The sequence below is a fragment of the Garra rufa genome, chromosome 12 (assembly GCF_049309525.1).
Source record: "Garra rufa chromosome 12, GarRuf1.0, whole genome shotgun sequence".
NCBI lineage: Eukaryota > Metazoa > Chordata > Actinopteri > Cypriniformes > Cyprinidae > Garra > Garra rufa.
The window spans coordinates 12,910,730-12,932,025 of NC_133372.1; the positions used below are offsets into that span (position 1 = coordinate 12,910,730).

At 38.0% G+C, this 21,296-nt stretch overlaps 1 protein-coding gene across 1 annotated transcript in view; it reads left to right on the plus strand.

Moving 5' to 3' along the window:
* Positions 1–16,621: 16,621 nt before the first annotated feature.
* The window catches only part of asic4b (acid-sensing (proton-gated) ion channel family member 4b), a 66,045-nt gene continuing 61,370 nt past the window's right edge, over positions 16,622–21,296 (plus strand). The window contains exon 1 of the mRNA XM_073851542.1: positions 16,622–17,771. Within this exon, the coding sequence (XP_073707643.1) occupies positions 17,184–17,771 (588 nt within the window). The 5' untranslated portion in view covers positions 16,622–17,183. The remainder of the gene's footprint in view (positions 17,772–21,296) is intronic.

Sequence of the window (21,296 nt, forward strand, 5' to 3'; positions counted from 1 at the left end):
TATGGCTCCGAACCTCCTGTCGGAACGACGTGAGCTCCGCATATTCCCAGTGCTCCAGTTTCACTGAAATGGATGGTGCTGAGTTATACAGTGACTGGCTCTCCTTGATGCGAGCCCCTGGCCAAAGCCAGTAACGGGACCCAGGGGGGCCCGCTCAGGACACTGGAAGGGACAGCAGCCACGGCGCTTTATTAGGGATCCCAATTCGTCGGTCTCGACGAGACGTCGAAGAGACCGACTGATAGGGAACGTCTCGGTTACGTATTGTAACCCTCGTTCCCTGAAGGAGGGAACGGAGACATCTCGTCCCGTCGCCGCGGCTCCTGTACCACCGCTGTACGGCCGGGCCTGTCCCAGCTCCTCAGCGAAACCTTGATGATGCATGCACCTGCTGCGTATTATATGCTCACGCTGTGATCAGCCGCAGCTGGCTGCAATCATGCATGCCAATATTCATTGGCTCGTTTGTATACACACGAAGTAGATTGGTCTATCCAGGCGATATCCCAATTCGTCGGTCTCGACGAGACGTCTCCGTTCCCTCCTTCAGGGAACGAGGGTTACAATACGTAACCGAGACGTTATGTAATGCAAATGTCAAAATGTATTCGATTATAAATAAAGCACTGTGGCAAAACCGTTTTTAGATCATACTCAAAGGAACAGTATAGAAATGGTCTTTTACTTCCAGAACAAAAAATTACAGATAATGTACTCACCCCCTTGTCATCCAAGATGTTCATGTCTTTCTTTCTTCAGTCGTAAAGAAATTATGTTTTTTGAGGCAAACATTTCAGGATTTGTCTCCGTATAGTGGACTTCTATGGTGCCCCGAGTTTAAACTTCCAAAATGCAGATTAAATGCAGCCTAAAACAATCCCAAAATGCAGCTGTAAATGATCCCAGCCAAGGAAAAAGGGTCAGAGAAGGTCAAACACCTTTAACAAAAAAGGTAAAACAGCGATGTAGGATGATTTTGAAATTGAGGGAGAAAATGAGATGGGAATTTTTCGACATACCCTAACTGTCCTGAAATGGAGGAAAAAAAAAAAAAACAGTACAAGCAGAGCAAGACAAGATAAGCATTTAAGGTTAAAAAATATATATTTTTCATGGCCTGGGATCATTTACAACCGCATTTGAGATCGTTTTAAGCTGCATTTAAACTGCATTTTGGAAGTACAATCTTGGGGCACCATAGAAGTTTACTATAATTTCTTTATGACTAAAGAAAGAAAGACATGAACCTCTTGGATGACAATTGGGTAAGTACATTATCTGTACATTTTTGTTCTGGAAGTGAACTTCTCCATTAATTTATAATCTGCCCTGTAATCATAACTTGAATTAAAATGAATAAAAAATTGTTAGTGTTTTACAGCCTCTAGTGTTCACTTCAACTGGTAACTGAAGTGAATTTTAGGTACATGTGTGTTTCAACAGTATTATTATTCATAGGTCTACTGAAACTCAAACAACTTCATTTGAATTTTAGTTTATTCATCTAAGAATGCCCTTGATGACAATAAATATTGGCATTTATTTTAATTATACCTTAAAAGTGCAGGTTAGTATTATCAGATTTCTTCTTGTAATTTTAAGGTAGAATTAAAGAAAATAACTAAGAGTGCACAGAGCAGTGGACTGTGTGTGGTCATTGTTATCTCTCTCAAAGGTCATTGGTCAGGTTAATTAAATTGTATTCACTTCTTTTGCATCAACATGATATACACCCTGCCATTTTATTAAAATGACTACAAACAAAATATGGATAGATATGGAAAACAAACATATAGATTTTCACATACCCCAATTTTTTTAAATGATTTTAAAATTCTTGCATTAGAGTACAGCATGCCCAAGGCCAGAAACTATTTCAGTTCCACAGGCCACTGCAAAATAGTATTTCATCATCAACCTTGTCCAAAGTCAAGTATCCTCTCTATGCCTGTTGTGTCCACACAAATTAAGTTTGGAGTGACTATGCGCAGGCTGAAAGAGACGATAGATGGAAAGATAGATGGAGAGGGGAATACATTTTAACTGACAGTGCACCCCAGGGAAAAGCTTCAGGCCGGCCCTGCACAGGCTTGTATAAATCAAAATGATTTTGTGTGGCCAAAACATCTTACTCATCTTCTTCTGTAACCTAAAAGATGATGTGATGGTCCCCCCAAGGTGCAGAAAGATGTAGGCTACAGATGCGGCTGCAAAAAAACAGACCTATTTTGATGAGTGTGAGCAAACATTGCACAATATTGGCATGTTCAGTCAACTGCCCTCCTGGGTTCCCTCTCATAATATTACTATTGTCAAATTAAAGCAGGCTGGAACATAAATTCTGGTTTCTAATAATCTAAATTACGGAGTGAGTAAAGATGAACACTAATAACAGCCGCTATTGTTAGAGAATCACAAAGTTCAACTTAAAAAATATGATTTTTAGAAAATAAAACATCTCATCACATTCCAGAGTGCTTTCTCCCTTTGACAGGAAAAGGCTAGAAGTGTGTTTAGAGCTAAATTGTCCACAAAGATTTTCCCAGTTAATATATTCATGTGTTTTCAGCACCTCTTTATTTTTTCCTGCATTGCGAGCATCAATAATGGCATTCATCTTCTCATTTAGACATGGTGCCTGAGGCAGTCCGATAAACAGAAATCATTTGCATAAATATGAAACACCTCAGTTTTGGAGTGGCATGGGGTGATCTAATGAACCCTCTTTCTCCTGTGTGAGGGAAGAAGGAGATTGATTCCTAAATTAGACAGACAGGTTGTTTTCCATCGCTCAGACTGAGGCGGTCATCTAGAATGTTTCTTAAGTGTGTGTAATATATGGATTTCGCCTGAGTAGAGTTGCGTCTTATCATTTATTTAATCTGGAAGCGTTCCAACTTGTGTTCAGACTATAAAATGGCATTGAAATTAAACCTATTTTAGATGCAATGTTAGTCTTGTTAACAAACAAATAGAGGCTGTAAGATATTAAAACACCCACACTTTCACTTACCTCAAGATTAATTAACTCCTCTTGGTGATAAACATATTTATTAAATGCTCAAGCCGCACACCCTTGACTGCGGTTCCCTGATCTAGTATTCAGGGACACCAGTGTGCACTAGACATCCTTCAACTCACCGCATCTGATGTCTTCGATCTTACACCTACACACCTGGAAATGAGCAGGGAGCAGTTACAGATAACAGGTACAGAGTTTCAGAAGTAGCTTTCCTTATGGCTGCTTTGTTGTATGTCTCAGGTGTGATTGATAGTAACTGATTTTCTCTCCCAAGAGACATGAGAATCATCTTACACTGGAATTGCACATTCCCTGATCAAAGAATAGGCCAAAGCCTGATGCATTTACTATGTGAGCTATCTCGGTTGATCAAAGTGATTACAACGCCCTCAAAAATACCCAGATGATGCAAAAAAGGAAATCAGGTTCTTTTTTACAGCAAAGACATCTGTGTAACTGCACTAAAGCCTATTTATGTGTTTTGTAAATTATGGTTAAGATATAGGGCCACAGTTCACTCAAACACTGTGTACACAGCAGGACACATCATTCTGCTTTTCCCCACACTCATTCATTCCTTTCATAATCCACTCCTTTAGTTCCTCTGCTACTCATTTCATTCTTGTTGCTACTTCCCTCTGAGTCATCTCGCTGCTCATGACGGAAGAAGCAAGGAATCAAAAAGAGAGCCACGATTGAGATCACATGTCATTCAGATTATCGATAATGATAGGTTGTAGTATGATGGTTTCAAATATGCACCTTTAAAAAAAAAAAAACAGCACTGGAAAAAGTGTTCTGAATTCCTTTTTCCATTTGAACTGTAATTTTGGTTCAACACAAATCCTTTAGGTTAGTATTAGTAATTCTGTTAGAATGTCAAATGTTATTTGTTAACATTTTATATGTATCCCCGACATGATTAATTTCTTTGTTTTTCTGTGAACTTGTGTCAAATCAAATAACACGTTTCTACTAGATTGCTAAATACTAGTTGCATCATTTTAACATTAGCATGTGTGATATTGCTCATATATGAGCAATATTACATCACTGCGTGCTAAATGCAGCCATATCTTAAACTAAATGTGTGATATTGTGTTTATGAAACAGTTCGACAGCACGAGTATGCAAATAGAACTAGTTAAATTGCTTTATTAAAAGCGTATTGTATTACTGTAATAAAAGGTCACTGTATTATGTGTAGTAGAGTGTTATGAACGAAAGATGGTCTAAGCGAGTGTGATTACCTGCATCTGATACAGCATTCATTTTTAATTCATTCATTATTATCTCATATTCACAATAAAACATTCCACTGAGGAAAGCGATAGGCTTTTTGTTGTAACGTAAATATACTTCTATCTGTCAAGGGCGATTTCTGATGACAGCTCTGCTCAGTGCATTTGTTGGCTGCGATACAAGCTGTTGTTAAAAGTAAAAATAGCTTCCATTTCAGCCTTTTTCAGTATAAAAGTCTTTACTGCTGACTCTTAAAAAGTCTCTTGTAACTAAATCACACACATATACATTTTCCAATACTAAATACTAATATTATTTACATAAAATATTATTTATTGAATAATAATATTTAATTAAAGCTGCAAGCAGCGATGAACGGGCCCTCGCACCCGGGCTCACCGCCGACCGGTGGCTTTAGGAAAACAGCAAACGGTGGGCAGTATGCTTTTAATACAGTAAATATAGGAGAAATATGTCATAAGTCATTTAAATGTGCCAAACTGGCCACTGCCAGCTGGTGGTGCTATGCCTATAACTGATTACTGGCATGTAGATGTGTTCAGGCCAGCACTTTTATCAAACATATGAAGTTTGGTGCAGATTGACCTTGGTATGTTTGAGTTAGTGAAAGATATGATATATCCTGCTGCCAACAGGTGGCGCTATGATAATATCTGAATATTGGCCTTTAGGTGTCTTCAGGCCAGGATTCTTACCAAACCTGTGCATTTTGAGGCAGATCGGACATTTTATGGCTGAGTTATAACAACTTCTATGTCCATGGCGAAACAACAAACTTTGTCATGCCACCACGGACATGCCCTTTAACGAAAACTCAAGATCTTCGCAATTTAACATCTCTAAGGCCTCTAGATCAGACTGACCAAATATAATGTTGATTTAATTAAATCTCCAGGAGGAGTTTGCTATAAACCTAACCCCCTGCAAAGACTTCAGATAATGCCAACTGTGAACCAATATGCTACATTTTCCCTATATTCTGATGTTGATGATGATAAGAACATGTAATTCATGATGATAACAAAATGTTATTATTGCTTGCATTACGTCCACCAATTCTGCTTAAATGTCATCGTTACCTATCTGTACAATTTGTGTGTGGATATTGCTTTGCTGGTGACTCCTGTTATAAGACATCACTCTTAAGTGCTACATAACTAAGAATCAATTAGGAAAACGGTGCCCAGTTGGCACATGCATTCACAGTAACCCTCTGCCAGTTTGGATTTAAAGTTTACAGAATTGAAAGGGTTACACTTTAAAATCAACACACAGACACATACACACAATATATAAAATTTTACCATCCAGTTTCATTTGTTAATATTAACTATATTAGTTAACATGAACAATAATTAAATAGCATTTATTAATGTTAATTAATATTAACCTAAAAAAAGTATTCATATATTGTTTAAAGGTAAATTAGTATCTTTTAACATTAGTTTATGTACTGTGAATTAACATGAACATGAACGTGTGTGCAAATTTTCAAGAGTTTTTGAGTATGTTAAGGCCCCCAAAAGTGCCCGGAAGGTTGAAAAAAAAAGAAAAAAAAAAAAAGAAAAGAGGAAAATAAGAATGCTTAGAAGAACAATAGAAAGGAAATAATTTTTTTTCAATTTTTTTTTCAACCTTCCTAATAAACAACAACAACAGCCGTCATAAAAGTTACCATGCAATTCAGTCAGAAGTATAAAGACTCTGATATACAGCATTGAAGTTACATAAAATATAACGTGATGAGATTTTCCCCTCAGCCAGAACTATTTGCTTTGGAACAAGTAATAGATTAAAGAGACCAAAGACTGCTGTTAGATTTACCCAAAACAAATTATATCTCATGTTTAACCACTATAGAGACATAAGAGCCAGTGGCATATTCCAGAATCCAGAAGATCTGGCCGATTTGGGTGTCTGCCATGACACTAGCTTTGAGAAATACCGCAAGCACTGTGATACAAGCGGTGAAAGGGCTGTTGGAGTTCTGTTGGACTCTAATATCACAGTTTTATTAGCTAATCAGATTCGAGGACCAAAAATAACTGTTGTATAAATATGTAAAACTCTTTTATTAATTGTAATTTATGCAATAGGTGGAAAGTACAAGCAGGAGGTGACCAATCACAGCACTGGTTTTGGACAGTATTGCTCATTTTTTGGAGACTGAAGAGGATTTCTGTCTTTCCTTCAGTATCAATAGTGAATTCTATGTGAATTCTGAACATAAATGTAGTGGGGTCTTATGTGTTTGTGTTTTCGCAATGTTGATTTGTGTGAATGACTGAAATACATGAAGCCAATGGGAATGTGTCTCTGTTGGTGTGCATCTTCACAGATCAATAGATGAAGAAGTTACTTCAAAATTGTGGGACTTTTCATTTCAGTGCATTGCTACTGAGATTACTTTTAAAGTCATTTATTTAGCTGTATTTATTTTCACTATTACAGTGAGGGAAAAATTATTTGATCACCTGCTGATTTTGTATGTTTGCCCACTGACAAAGAAATGATCAGTCTATAATTTCAATGGTAGGTTTATTTTAAAAGTGAGGAAAAAAAAAAAACGCATTTCAAAATGTTTGCATTTGAATTTTAATGAGTGAAATAAGTAATGAATTGAGATGAAGAACACTCTCTTAAAGGGACTGTAGTCCTACACAAGGCTGGAATGGGCTACAAGACCATCGCCAAGCAGCTTGGTGAGATGACAACAGTTGGTGCAATTATTCGCAAATGGAAGAAACACAATATAACCGTCAATCCCCCTCGGCTCCATGCAAGATCTCACCTTGTGGAGTTTAAATAATCGTGAGGTGGTGAGGAATGGTGAGGAATCAGCCCAGAACAACACAGGATGATCTTGTCAATGATATCAAGGCAGCTGGGACCATAGTCACCAAGAAAACAACTGGTACCACACTACGCCATGAAGGACTGAAATCCTGCAGCGCCCGCAAGAGTCCCCTACTCAAGAAAGCACATGTACAGGACATCTGAAGTTTGCCAATGAACATCTGAATGATTCAGAGGAGAACTGGGTGAAAGTGTTGTGGTCAGATGAGACCAAAATCGAGGTCTTTGGCATCAACTCGACTCGCCGTGTTTGGAGGAGGAGGAATGCTGCCTGACCCCAAGATCACAATCAAACATGAACTTGGAAACATTATGCTTTGGGGGTGTTTTTCTGCTAAGGGGACAGGACAACTGCACTGCTTGGGTGATGGACAGGGCCATGTACAGTCAAATCTTGGGTGAGAACCTCCTTCCCTCAGCCAGGGCACTGAAAATGGGTCGTGGATAGGTATTCCAGCATGACAGCATGAGTGGTTCAAGAAGAAGTACATCAAGGTCCTGGAGTGGCCTAGCCAGTCTCCAGACCTTAATCCCATAGAAAATCTGTTGAGGGGGCTAAAGGTTTGAGTTTCCAAACGTCAGCCTCAAAACCTTAATGACTTGGAGAGCATCTGCAAAGAGGAGTGTGACAAAATCCCTCCTGAGATGTGTGCAAACCTGGTGGCCAACTACAAGAAACGGCTGACCTCTGATTGCCAACAAGGGTTTTGCCACCAAGTACTTAGTCATGTTTTGCCAAAAAATACAAATTTGTCAAATACTTATTTCACTCATTAAAATGCAAATCAATTTATAACTTTTTAAAATGCGTTTTTCTGGATTTTGTTGTTGTTATTCTGTCTCTCACTGTTCAAATAAACCTACCATTAAAATATAGACTGATTATTTCTTTGTCAGTGTACAAAATCAGCAGGGGATCAAATAATAATTCCCCTCACTGTATAAGCATAGGCTCTATCATTTATATTTGACATGAAATGTAAATAAATGTAATGTGGCTATATATTAAAGTATGTGGATGTACTGTAGCTAAGTGCATGAATTTTTTCTCTCCCCATCAATTTTCATGGAGAGCATGCTGTGAACTATAAAACCCCCACCCAGTTTCAATAATGCCAGCAAAAATGATTCACATAGTCCCAAAACAATTGGATTAAATACACTTCTTAATATTATTATTTTAGACATGTAAGTGGATTACTTAACATGTAATGAAATCAAGCTGTGACAAAATTTTAAAAATGTATTACTTTAAAGTAAACTAAACATACTTTATTTGAGTACACACAACCACATGTTACAGCTGGCATATGCCTGCATTAATCATAATTTTATTTCACGTAAGCACCTCATTTAGAATATACACCATTACTGAACATTTATTCATATCTGTGCATGTCCAAAGAAAGGTAACTCTGGGTGATAGCAGTTACAGTCAGTGTGAGAAGTCAAGCTGTTCAATGAACAAGAGTCTCATGACCTACATTTTGCAATTCATCACACTCTTGTCTGTTATTGTTAAAGACATGAATGAGAATTAATGAGCTGGTTAAATTACTGCCCACAATTACTAAACTGCAGCATAATAAATGACAAGAGCATCTCCATTATTTCTAGAAGAAATTACCAGGAAAAGAAGTGAAGAGCAGGAAAGGAATATTGGCTTTTAAAGGGGGTCATAAATCAACAAATCAAATTTTCCCTGATCATTTAACATATAAAAGGTCACAACATACTGTGAGTTTTAGAACTCAAAACTTTCCCATTATTCCAAAAAAAACTTCCAGGGTTTTATTACATAACAGAAATGGAAGCAATCAAAAAAATCTCCCTTTATAATCGCAAGAGCTGTCAATCACAAAGGCCGAGCTCACTGACTGCACTCTCCCATTATAATCAATGATACAGTCTACACTGCTCAATTAATCTCTTATTTACATTGTGTTTGCGCTGTGTTAGTTATGATGAATGCAGTCATGAGAGTGCAATCGAGTTGCAATAGATGTTAGTCAGGGTAGAGCCAAATGTAATATTTGACAGGAATGAAGAGGCTGTAAGGCATAAAAGTACAGTGCATTCAATAAATTTTACTGTTGTTTAACAATATATGAAATATACATTTCTGAAAAAAGTTATCTGTAGATTATGCTATAATCAACACTTTTCATATAGTTAGTAGTAAGTTTTCAAAACAGTTTCACATGCAAAGATGTTACCCAAGAGAATACTTTTTGTGTGCAAAGAAAACAAAAATAACAACTTTATTCAATTTTCTTCTCTTCTGCATATCTAATATACTTTAGGAAGTAAGAGAGATGGATCTCTGCACAGATGTCAGCAGCACAGCTCTAACATGTCTTGGTACTCTTGTGAACGCATTTTGAATACGCAAAAGAGAGAAAATTGTTGAATAAAAAATATTTTTGTTTTCTTTGCACACAGAAAGTATTCTCGTAGCTTCTGTTGTGAACCTTTTCTTCGAGACCAGGAGACGTTGAAGCAGAAGTTTCTCTTTATTGAGATCCTAGCTGCGCGTCGCTGCAGTCGTCAAAAATCGTCTGACTAAGTCAGATACATTATAGTTTATATACATTTCCAGAGGGAGGGGTACATAGGTGGAGACAATTTAAACAAAGCATGCAAATGTGATATCCTAGTAGGATTTTCCTGTCCTTGATCTATTTAGAATACAAGTGTCATTCAAATGCAAAGGTGCTAAACAAAAGGCAGTTTTACCTTGAGCTTAGAATTCACACTTAACTTGGGAAACCTGCCAGGTGTTCAGGAGCTGCAGGAGAACAGGAACTGGCAGGAACCACTTGATACTAACTTTGCTTGAGAGAATAATTTGAGAATAATCTGATGTCCTCATTTTTACCATAAATGCTAAATACAATGTGGGAACAAAAAATCATTAACAGAATCTAAAATTTGTAATCCTTCACTTCATACAATTATGGTTGAACCACTGATGTCACATGGACTTTTTTAACCATGTCTTTAATATCTTTCTGAGCCTTGAACATGGTAGCTGTGTTGCTGTCTATGCAGGGTCAGAAAGCTTTCGGATTTCATCAAAAATATCTTAAAGGGGTCCTCTTTTACAAAGTCTTTATTTTGTTTTGGGGGTGCACTAAAACATGCTCTTATGCTTGGTGGTTCGAAAAATGCATAATTTTTCATATAATTGACATTATTACAATAGCTTTCTACCCAGGCTGGCACAAGTGGCTCAATTAGTTCTGGATTTGATGAAGGTCTGCCTTCTGAAAAACGAAATGTGTTGTGATTGGTTAGCAGTCCCACTGTGTTGCAATTGGCGAACAGCTTAGACAGCGTTTCAGTCCTGCCATGTCCTTTCCCAAAGCAGCAATTTCTGTGTACCACTGCACAATCTAGATTAAAGTAATTCTTACGTTTTAGATATGGATATTTTTCTAACAAAAACACATCGGATTGCTAAAGGAGGCTTATACTGACCTCCCCCAGAGCATGTGAGGCACTTTTATTATGGATAGACTTGTTTTGGACTGATGGAGAGAAACACTTGTGTATGCCGTTCAGTCTATGCTGTTCTAAACCTTGGGAGTGCCAGGATTTTTTTGAGTATAACTCTGATTGCATTTGTCTGAAAGAAGGAAGTCATATACACCTAGGATGCATGGACGGTGAGTAAATAATACGCTACGGTAGCGTTGGTCCTATCGTCAGCCTGTGAGATCACGATATGTGATATTATCAATATTGTGCTACGGTGCGGCTTCGACGTGACCACTGATGAGCGTCACTCTAGTCAATGCTTGTGTTCATATCAGTCACGCATGTGTTTTGACCCTCTATACCGCACACATCAACAGCGCGGCTCCAGCACGGCTACCGGAGCAGTTCGCGGACACTTTAGTCAATGCTCGTGTTTACACGAGCCGCCCTGCGGCTCACTGGAGCATCCCAGAAGCAGCTGTCCATGCTACATTGCTAAAGATAGATGAATCCCCCACCTTGTCCGTCCCTCCGTAGGCGGGATTTGCGTTGTGAGATCATAGCATCCGGAAAACAAACGTTATAGTCCAAAGGAGCCATTCATTGAAGTTATATCTCCCTTTGGAATGGACTTTGAGATTTGTAACTTTGTAGATGTTTTTTTTATGCCCAAACATACGCACCACACACTGAATAAAATTTAAAAAGTGAAAAAGCATAATAGGACACCTTTAATTTGTGTTCCAAAGATGAACAAAGGTCTTATGGGTTTGCAAGGACATTTGGGTGAATAATTAATGACAGAATTGTAATTTTTGGGTAAACTATGCCTTTAAAAAGATCAGAGAGCTAAAATCAGGATAGAAAATTGCCTTGTTGTTGGGACAGAATGTACAGATGGAAGGACAAAAATCATAGCACACTCAATCTAATGTTCTCACTCTGTATTTACCAAATATATTTGAGGACAGGCGTTCAGGGAGAGTCATCGCAGAGTAAATCATGTGTGAGAGGCATTTAAAACTTCTTCTCTGTCAGTCGGAGTGGTTTAGAGTGGTTGATGCGTGGAAAGAAGTCAGAAGTGGGGCGCTATCAGAGCAGCGCGAAGGAGAAGTGAAGCAGCACTTACTTTCGCCTTAAATCTTTCTCAAGCTGAGTGTGTGTATGATTACGTGTTTGTTGGGGGAGGGAGGCGTGGATCACTGTCAGTGTTTCTTCCTGGGGGGAGATTAATAATTCATGAGATGGTTGGTGAGACTCAAAGACTCGCCTGGTGTGTCAAGACTGCGTTACATGTCTTTGCGTGTTTGTATGCCGCAGTGCAACACGTAACATTCCCCTCACAGCGAGGATAAATGATGGGACCACTTCTCTTTTGCTCTCAGATCTCTTCATAAATATAAGATGGACTTTCTGTCTTCAGGTCTGTCACCACTGAAGCTTTGGAACGTCTCGCGTGTTTCAGACAGACTACTATTCAACTTTTTTTTCCAAAGAAAAACTTGACAAAAGTAGTTCTAATGTTCAGACTACACAGAATTTGGACGAGGTCAAAATGTCCTCAAAAATTCACCTGCAAGACCCACCTCAGTGTTTTTCTTTGAATGAAATATTGTCAGACTAAATTACTTTATGATTCACAAAACCAATTCTGTTCAAAGCTCACAGCTGCTTTTGAAAGGCTGGTCATCAGAAAGCAGACCCCTGTGGCCTCAGATTTTCTAATGCTTTCTCTGTTGAGATGGATGCATTTGTTCAATGGAAACGTCAGGTAGGCAGTTTTGTTGCAGTACAGAACTGTATACAATACATATTACACAAAGCATTTTCCTTTAGATGACGGATGAAGAGTCAACATTGTTTGAAAGCACTTTTCTAAGCACAGTCTTATATTTCACTACTTACAACGCATCCTCATAGTACTCTTTCTCTCACATACTTGTCATTTCTGTTTTTGTTTGCATCTTTGAGTTTAAAAGACTTGCATGCATTCATTTTTGTGTTATGCATATGTAATATACTTTAGAGACTGCTCATGAAGACCTATTCCAAAGGAACTAAGTGTGTGCAGCTGAGTGGTACTCTTTGTTTGTTTGTGTGTGATCACACTACTCCTTAATTGTTCTCGCATCTATCTAATCAATGGTCTGTCACTCTCTTTTTTTTCCGGCAGGGAGGGAGATTGATCTTCAGGAGTCGCCTCACACTCGTTACAATGTTCTCAGTCTTCATTAACACCACCATTAGTCTCACATTGTTACTCTCTAACACAACAACACAAACAATGCTTTGGCTACAACACGCATGGGGAGATTGGAATAGACTATTGTTTGCAACTTGAGAATGACGTGTGCATGCATAAACAAAAAGACAGACATAGATAAAACACAGTCAGCATATCATTTCACTTGATACATACGTTCCCATTTATTCATCTAGCAGATGCTTTTATCCAAAGCAACTTACAAATGAGAAACATCACAAGCAATCTGTCATAAGAAGCAAAAATATTTATAGTACACAATAAAGTGCTGCAACCGTGACATCAAAACCCTGAAGACTTATTCACCGCTGGTTCCCTTGTGATTTTCCTATGGGTTTTTATAATGGGTTTTTTCAATTATGAGTAAAACATGGTCTGCGCTAAGCATAACTTGACAATACTTGGACGTTTTTCTCTACATTGTAAATTAATGCTCATCATGAAAATGCAAATTTTGAAGCAGTTATGTTTAAAATAATATGTAATACGTATCTACATACAAGCATTTGGGGGTGTGAGTTTGTGCAGTTTACGTTGTACAAATTGTCCAATTATTGTAGAGTTATGGTTACTAATGAAGTCAAAAAACCCATTATAAAAACCCATGTGAAAATCTAGGTGCTTGGTTTTGATGTTATGACTGCAGCACTGATGCCAAGTATAAACTATTCGAAATTAATTTGTACACAAGCTAGCTGAATTTAACTAAATTGACAGAATGTTTTAAACCTCAAAAAATGCTATGTTTATGAAATGTTATGGCCTCAAATAAAGAATTTTTAACATTCTGCACTATTTCAGTGTAATCTCATTTGTAATTAGTAATAGGCATTCATGTGTAAAGTGTGCATTCTAGCTCACATACATTATCAGACACTAAGAAATACCAAATTTATATATCAACTTCTAAAACATAACCACTTTACAGATGAACAACTTTAGACATGAAAATATTTGCAAATCATGGTCATAGAATATTAAATTCATTGAATTAATAGGTCAAAACCATATAAATATTATATAGTTACTTTAAATGATTTTACATTAATCTTCCTTTTTGTTTAGATTGGGGTCAAGATGTATCTGTACAAATTTGTATAATTGTACTTTTTTTAACTTTATATGCTTTCAATACATCTATACTAAGTATACAAACATATAGAAACATATGTGGTACATACAAACAGTTTTTTTCAGAATTTTTTATGCTGCTAACCATACACTGTAAAAAAAACAAAAAAAAAAAACAGTAAAATGTACGGTAAAATACTGCAGCTGTGGTTTCCAGAATTTACAAAAAAAAAAAAAAAAAAAAAAAAAAAAAAACACGGTAGTGACTTTTTACGGTTTTTAACTTAAATTTACATTTAAATACCGTAATTTAATTAACTGATATAATGTTAATATACCAACCTATTGCAGTTGGTCACATGATGAACCAAAGCCCATCACAAGAAGCTTTTAAATACTAACATATATAGAAGCTGCACAGTGTCATTCACACAAACACTATACACCAACATGTAACGAAACTCAAATAATGCAATAAACATTCATTTAACAACATTAGATGTAACATGCAACCCTAATGTACAAAACTGATAAGAAAAACTAAGAATCATAGTTATTTAAAAAAAAAAAAAAAAAAATTTGACATTCTTTTTTTTTACTTCTGAAAATGGTATATTAATGTAAAATTACATGCAATGTCCAATACAGTTTTTTACCGTATAGAGTAGGGGAACTTACCATTAACCATTTACCAGTTTTTACTGTAGCATTTAGCACTGTAGTCTTTTACCATTAAATTCACTGTAATTTTTAACAGTGTACCATATCATGAAACAAATTTTTGATGAAGTTCCAAATGTAGGTTCGGGAGTAGCCTAATCATTCAGTCCTGTCAATTAATTTCAGCATCTCTCCACCTCCCCGTCTCCTCTCTATTTCTGTTATTCTCCTTCTATGTAGCACCCCAATGCAGGGGTTGAATTCAGAGCTCAAGCCGAGCCTCGGGTTCGAGCCTCCATTGAGGACAGCAAGCCAAGTTCGTTTACCATTAACCAGGGCCTAAAACTAACTTTTTGCCACACCTGCCAATGGCCGGTGACGTAATAAAATTTACCAGCCCATTTTTTTTTTTTTTTTTTTTTTTTTTTTACCGGCCATGAAACTCTTTTTGAAGTTACTTTAATTATATGCATTTATGGTGTAATTACTACATTTTTGTGTCAGTCCATGTTCATATTTAGCGCAAACAATGAGCTGTCACTTTAAATCAGAGGGTCCAGCACAGCAAAAGTGGCCTGCATGCCAATGTGCCTATTATCCATCCATACTATCTATGATAGTAGTCATTTTCATTCTTTTTTTTAAAGATTTATTTTAGGCTTTTATTGTGATAGGACAGATCAGAAATGACAGGAAGCGAAGTGGGAGAGAGATGGGGGCGGGATCGGGAAAGGTCCTCGAGTCAGGATTCAAACACGGGACGCCCGGAGCGCAACAGCGCTGTATGTCGCTACTATTAGTACTATTTAGGGCAGATAGGGTGGATAGTATGCACATTGGCACGCAGGGATAAACTCGGTGTGGTATGTGTCGCCACATTCTCAGGTTATGGAGAATAAAGAAGGGAAAGTTAATCTGCCGAAATAAAGCAATAAGGCAGCGCCAGCAATATCTTCTCAGGTAAAAGTTATAGAGCCGTGTCTAGGGACAAGCTGGCCATCACACTGTTCTGACCTTATTAGCTTGTTTGTATCCTATTATTTGATTCGCTCTTGTCGCTTATGACAAAACAGCTAACCAGTCAAGATGATCTAATTTTCGGAAAAGATTATTTTATTCGCTTACATCAGAAACAGCAAATCTCTGGCTGTTGTTCTCATTACATTGCATTTTATAAAAGTGTTACTCACCAACTGGTGACTAGCATGGTTACATATACTGGCCAACGCCAATTTTTACTCGCATTTGGAGCTTTGCAAGTGTTGATTTTAGGCCCTGCCATTAACCATCAGGACTGGATGGGCAGGCGAACTTGTGAAACACTCACCATGTGGACTTCTTTGTATAAAAGGTCAGATGTTCTTGCTTCAGTTGAAGCACAAGTTGCTCTTTTGAACATTCTCAAATCATGCTGGAAAGCACGGATCAAGTCAACTTTTATTTATGTAGTGCTTCTCACAATCAGTGTTTTTCAAAGGAGCCTTATTTGTTCAACAAACTTGTAGAGTGCCTTAAAAATATGAAGGACATACCAAATGTGATGCATTTTCTTTGGCGGATTCTTGCACCCCACTATACCTACAGTATAGTCACATTCACACCTGCTGAGTTAAAGAAAGATGAAGAAAGAGCAAAGAGAGTGAAAGAAAGAGAGTGTTGTGGTGAAGACAGTGAGTGACCGCTGTAAGTGGATGTAACAACCTGCTGCTGAGAGAGAAATAAAAGCCCTAGTGTGGGTTGGGACGGCTCTTCTCCACTGAAGGGGAAATAACCCCTGCCTTCTCTGCTCATGTAATATTAAATATCTCTCCTTCCACTTCTCTCTCTTCCCCTCCTCTTTCTTGTAGGGCATGTAGAGAGGGCAGCATTTGTACTCCCTGTCTTTCATTTCAGCTCTCTCTCCGGTTCCCTTACTATCTCCATCGCTCTCTCGCTCTGAGTGCGCGAGAGGAGTTCGGGCAGCAGCTACGTCAGCCGTCAGTGAGCAGCTGAGGAGAGCTGTGGAACTCACATGTGTGTGTCTCTCTCTCTCTCTCTCTCTCATCCTTCTCTCGTAGTCTCCAGCTCATGCCTCTACTATCTCTGGAGTCTACGGCTGTGGCACATCCTGGGGCACTGACACGGCGAACGAAGCACCTCCTCTCACCATCTGCACTCTGCTCCTCAAACAGCAGCAGACCACAAGGAGAAAAGAAGGAGAGAGTGGAAGCCAAGGTTGGAAGAGAAGAGGAGAGAGACGAGAATCTGAGGGAAAAGTGCGGAGGTAGGACAGACTGATGGACGGAGTAGAAAAAGTGAGTAAAGAATTAATATTGGAAGAATGAAAGTGGAAGTGAGGAACGCACTTCAAACTGATATGAGCAATATTTGTTATAAATAGGACATAGTTGGGTCCGGGAGAGAATAACAACCTTAGAGAAAGAAGATTTCGGAACAAAAATGTTCTAACAGCCACAGCGTGGTAGAATAGCTGCTGAAACGGAAAAGAGCAAAGGCTCAGGGAGAGATCAGCAGGAGGAATCAGAGTCATTTGCAAAGGACTCTTCACACACAGCCCTGGCCAACCACATGCCCATCGAATTTGTTTGTAAAATCAAGTTTGCTGAGGGCGACGAAGCCAAGGGGGCCTCGACAGAAGGAGGCGGAACCGTTATGCTAGATGAAGGCCTTCGGCGGCGAAACGGAGGCATGGCTGACCTGGCGTCCTTTGCAAGCTCCTCTTCGCTACATGGTCTGGCTCGGGTGTTGGGGACCTCGGGGCGCTTGGGCTTCAGACAGACCCTCTGGGGACTGGCACTGTTGGTCTCGCTTGGTCTCTTCCTGTACCAGGCGACACGGAGCACGGCGACTTATCTAGAGCGACCCCACCTCGCAGCTATGAGGGAAGAAACCCGCCGTGAGCTCACCTTCCCGGCCATCACGCTCTGTAATGTCAACCGATTCCGCTTCTCAGCCCTCACCGACGCGGACATCTACCACTTGGCTAACCTCACCGGCCTCCCGCCCAAGAGCCGTAAAGGACACCGGCCAAGTGAGCTCCAGTACCCACCCCCTAACATGCTAGACATTTTCCAGAGGACTGGCCACCAGCTGGAAGACATGCTGAAGAGTTGCAACTTCAGCGGGCAGAACTGCTCGAGCGAAGACTTCACTGTGGTGAGTAGCTCAGGCTATGATTGGCTACCAAAAGAAAAAAAAAGATATGATTGTGGTTTGAAAATCCCTCTTTGAGCAAAATCTTAAAATGTCTTCTTCAGTCTTTCTTTATGAGAGGCAGCTAACAGCTAAACGATTTGTTTGGAAAGAGGAAATTAAGCCCTATCCATCTGTGTCGAACCTCCATGCTGGGGCAACAGACAATAGAACGATGCAGTTATTTGCCATCTCAATTTCTCTCTCCCCGCTTTTTACGTCCCTTTTCTTTTCCTGTTACATCATAGTCTGTCCCATCTGATGCTGAGTCTTATTTTGGCCAGAGAAAGGATGAAAAATTCAGGAGAGGGACAAGCGACATGATTCCTGCATTAGCCCAATCAGCCTTGAGGAGACATGCGTTCAACTCTCCAAAGAAAGTTCCTTTCCTTGCGTTGACATTTTCTGCTTGTCACGCTGGTGTAATTATCTTTAGTTTTGCTGTTGTTGTTGTTGTAATTTCAGTCAGTAATTTCCTTTTAGGGCTCTTTCTATCAGTCTGAACAGGATTAGATAAGAGAGATGTCTGTGATATAGACCATGATACTTCTTGCAAGGATATCAGCTCTCTCTAGAGTTCGAGTCCTTCTCATATAACTAATTTACTCCTTTTCTCTTCCCTGCTACCTCCTTCACTCTTTTTAGTCTTTTCTAATTTCTAATGCAGAGTTTTGAAATATAATCATTTATGTGATTGAATGGGATTCAGGAGTGAGGCTTAGGTGGGTGATTGACTGTATTATCCTGTTCACAAATTTGTTTGCAGTATGTATAAATTTTCATTGTGCCCCATGACCCGGGAATTACCAGAATTTCTATTGGTTTTCACATGGTTTTGCACATCCAAATGCTGCCGTTTTGTGCATATTGCTGATAGTCTGTTTGTCAGTGATTGACATTGTAACCTGTGCTTATGAAAATATTTTCCCATGTGGACTCAGGAGAGACTAACATCCTATTCTACAGACCTACAGTACAATATTTTAAATCAGCTTGCATTTAGTAAAACCTTTGGAAATGTTATTCTTAAAGTGTATTTTATTTGTTATATTATTTAAGAAATTGTTTATTTTGCATTATTATTCATTTTAATATTGTCACAAGGATAATAGGAAAAAAATTTCAGCTTCTTAATTACATTTTGTCATGAAAGCCAGAATATAAGACAGTTGCTCTCTATTTGTATTTCTTTCGCTTGATTTACTCATTTAGACGCATCAGAACAAAAGCATTGCTTACATTTGCACATTAGGACTTAACCCCTTTATTATGTTGCAATTGCTAAAATTGCTGCCAGTTGCTATGTTATTCAATTACAAAGCCAATTTTTACTCACATTTGGCGCTTGTTAGTTAGTTTTCAGTGTTGTGGTATTATGCTTGTTCTGCTGACACTCTATTTAGTTTAACGTTTCATGCTCTTTGATCTAAGAAGTCACTAGCAGCTGTGATTTCTCTCATGTCTTCAGATCTTAAACCTCCCTTATTAGGCTCCTTTGTTGCTCAGTTATGATTTCCTGTTTTGTCAACAGGTCATGTAGTAGTGCGAAACACATTTAACACAGTACCTGTGAGGTTAACACATCATAGTTTTGACATAAAGCCCTTGTTATGTTCTGACATTGCAGCAGGATGTTACAGTCTTAAAGCCTGTGGAATTTGAGGTTGCTTGACACAACAATGCATCTGCAGACATTTCATTGCACAGAGATGAAATAGTGCTACTATTCTTTTTGTTATTTAAAAATGAGGTCAAACTGATTTTAGTGTCTGTAAATTAGTGTTTTAAAATAGAAGGAAGTTCCATTTTGTCAATACAATCATTTGCCTAGATTGTTGTGGCATTATTGGAATGAGCTATGACAGTCTATCTATTTTAAAATATACCTGCCTGCCATGTTAAAAAGGAAACAGTGATTGATGTATTTAATACAGTATTGGATAAGCCTTTTCCTGTCAAATTGGACAGTTCTTGTTGAAAATAATGCTTTTGTCAAACGTCTGTGTTATAGCAAACCACAGTGCCAAATGTAAGCCAGTTTTGGCACAAGCTATTGTTATCTGGGTAGTTTTTGTATCTATTAATTAACTGGATGATCTAGCACTGAATAAATGTGCCTTCATTCTGTTTCAACCATCTAAAGCTTTTTTAGCTTTAGATCAATATTCAGAGGAGATGTAAGACAGACCTCTCTCTACAAGCCAAATGTTCTGTAAGTTACAAGCTGATCTATCTGTTCTCCTGTCTCAGATCGTAATGGCCCTTTTTATGGCTCTTACACAAAAATTGCGCTTGTCTAGTTGTCCATCTCTTGGGATGAACCGATTAAAGAGCCTTTAAAATCTTTTTTTTTTTTTTCAGGACCAAAAATAGACTGCTGTAAAGGATTAAGGGCGACAAACTGTGCATGAACTCATTGTTGACAGCCTCATAGACCAATAAAAGAGTGTGCGTAATCAAACCTTATGCAATCCACCTGGTGCTTCAAAAGAATGACTATCATCTATTTAATCATGGAACACCTAATAACTATGTCAGCTTCTTAAATATTCCAAATGTCCAACCAGAAATCATGTCACTGATGCTCCTGCCCTTACAAAACATATTCTGGAAATATAAAGCAATATATATTAAATAATACATTTACATATGGGAAACTAGTGCTTATATTTTTCAATGTACTCCAATATTTGTATGGACCATGTATGTAAATAAATTGCAATGACAAGACAAACTTGCACTACATTTTTCCTCGCTTTAATGAAGCACTCGATTAATTCATTACTCTTTCATGAGTTAACATATGTTTAGATTAAGCTGAACACATATTTATAAAAGTCACTTTATTTTACTTTATTGATTGCCTAGTTACACATTTCATATATGAAAATATGCATGATGTAGCCTATTAAAAAGTGTCACTACTTGTGTGATATTAATATATATAAAATTTATATAAAATTTTGATGGCATGAATGTGTAAGTACATAAAAAACAACAACGGAGTCTTTAAAACCATTTTTTTTAGAACTAGTAACAAAGAAATGTTGAGTTGCTTCATTGAAAGCTCATGGTAATACTGTATTAAAAGCTCACTGCGTTATGTAGAGTATTATGAGAGAGAGATGGACTGAGTGAGTTTGATTGCCTGCATCTGATACAGCATTCATTCTTCAGCTCAATCTCATATTCACAATAAAACATTAGTTTGAATGTCCGCTGAGGAAATCTTTTTCATACTATCCTTTCATCTGACAGCACTGCTCAGTGCATTTGTTGGCTGCATCTTACAAGGTGTTGTAAAAAAAGTAAAAATAACTTCCTTGTTTAGAACCCTGTTTCAGTCTCTTTAGAATATAAAGATGGATGTCTCGTTGTCATCTGATGGCAGAATAATGTAACTAAAATCACCATCACAAACACATACACACCGTTTCCTAATACTAAATACTATTAATAAATACTACTTTCATTTATATACAAAATATG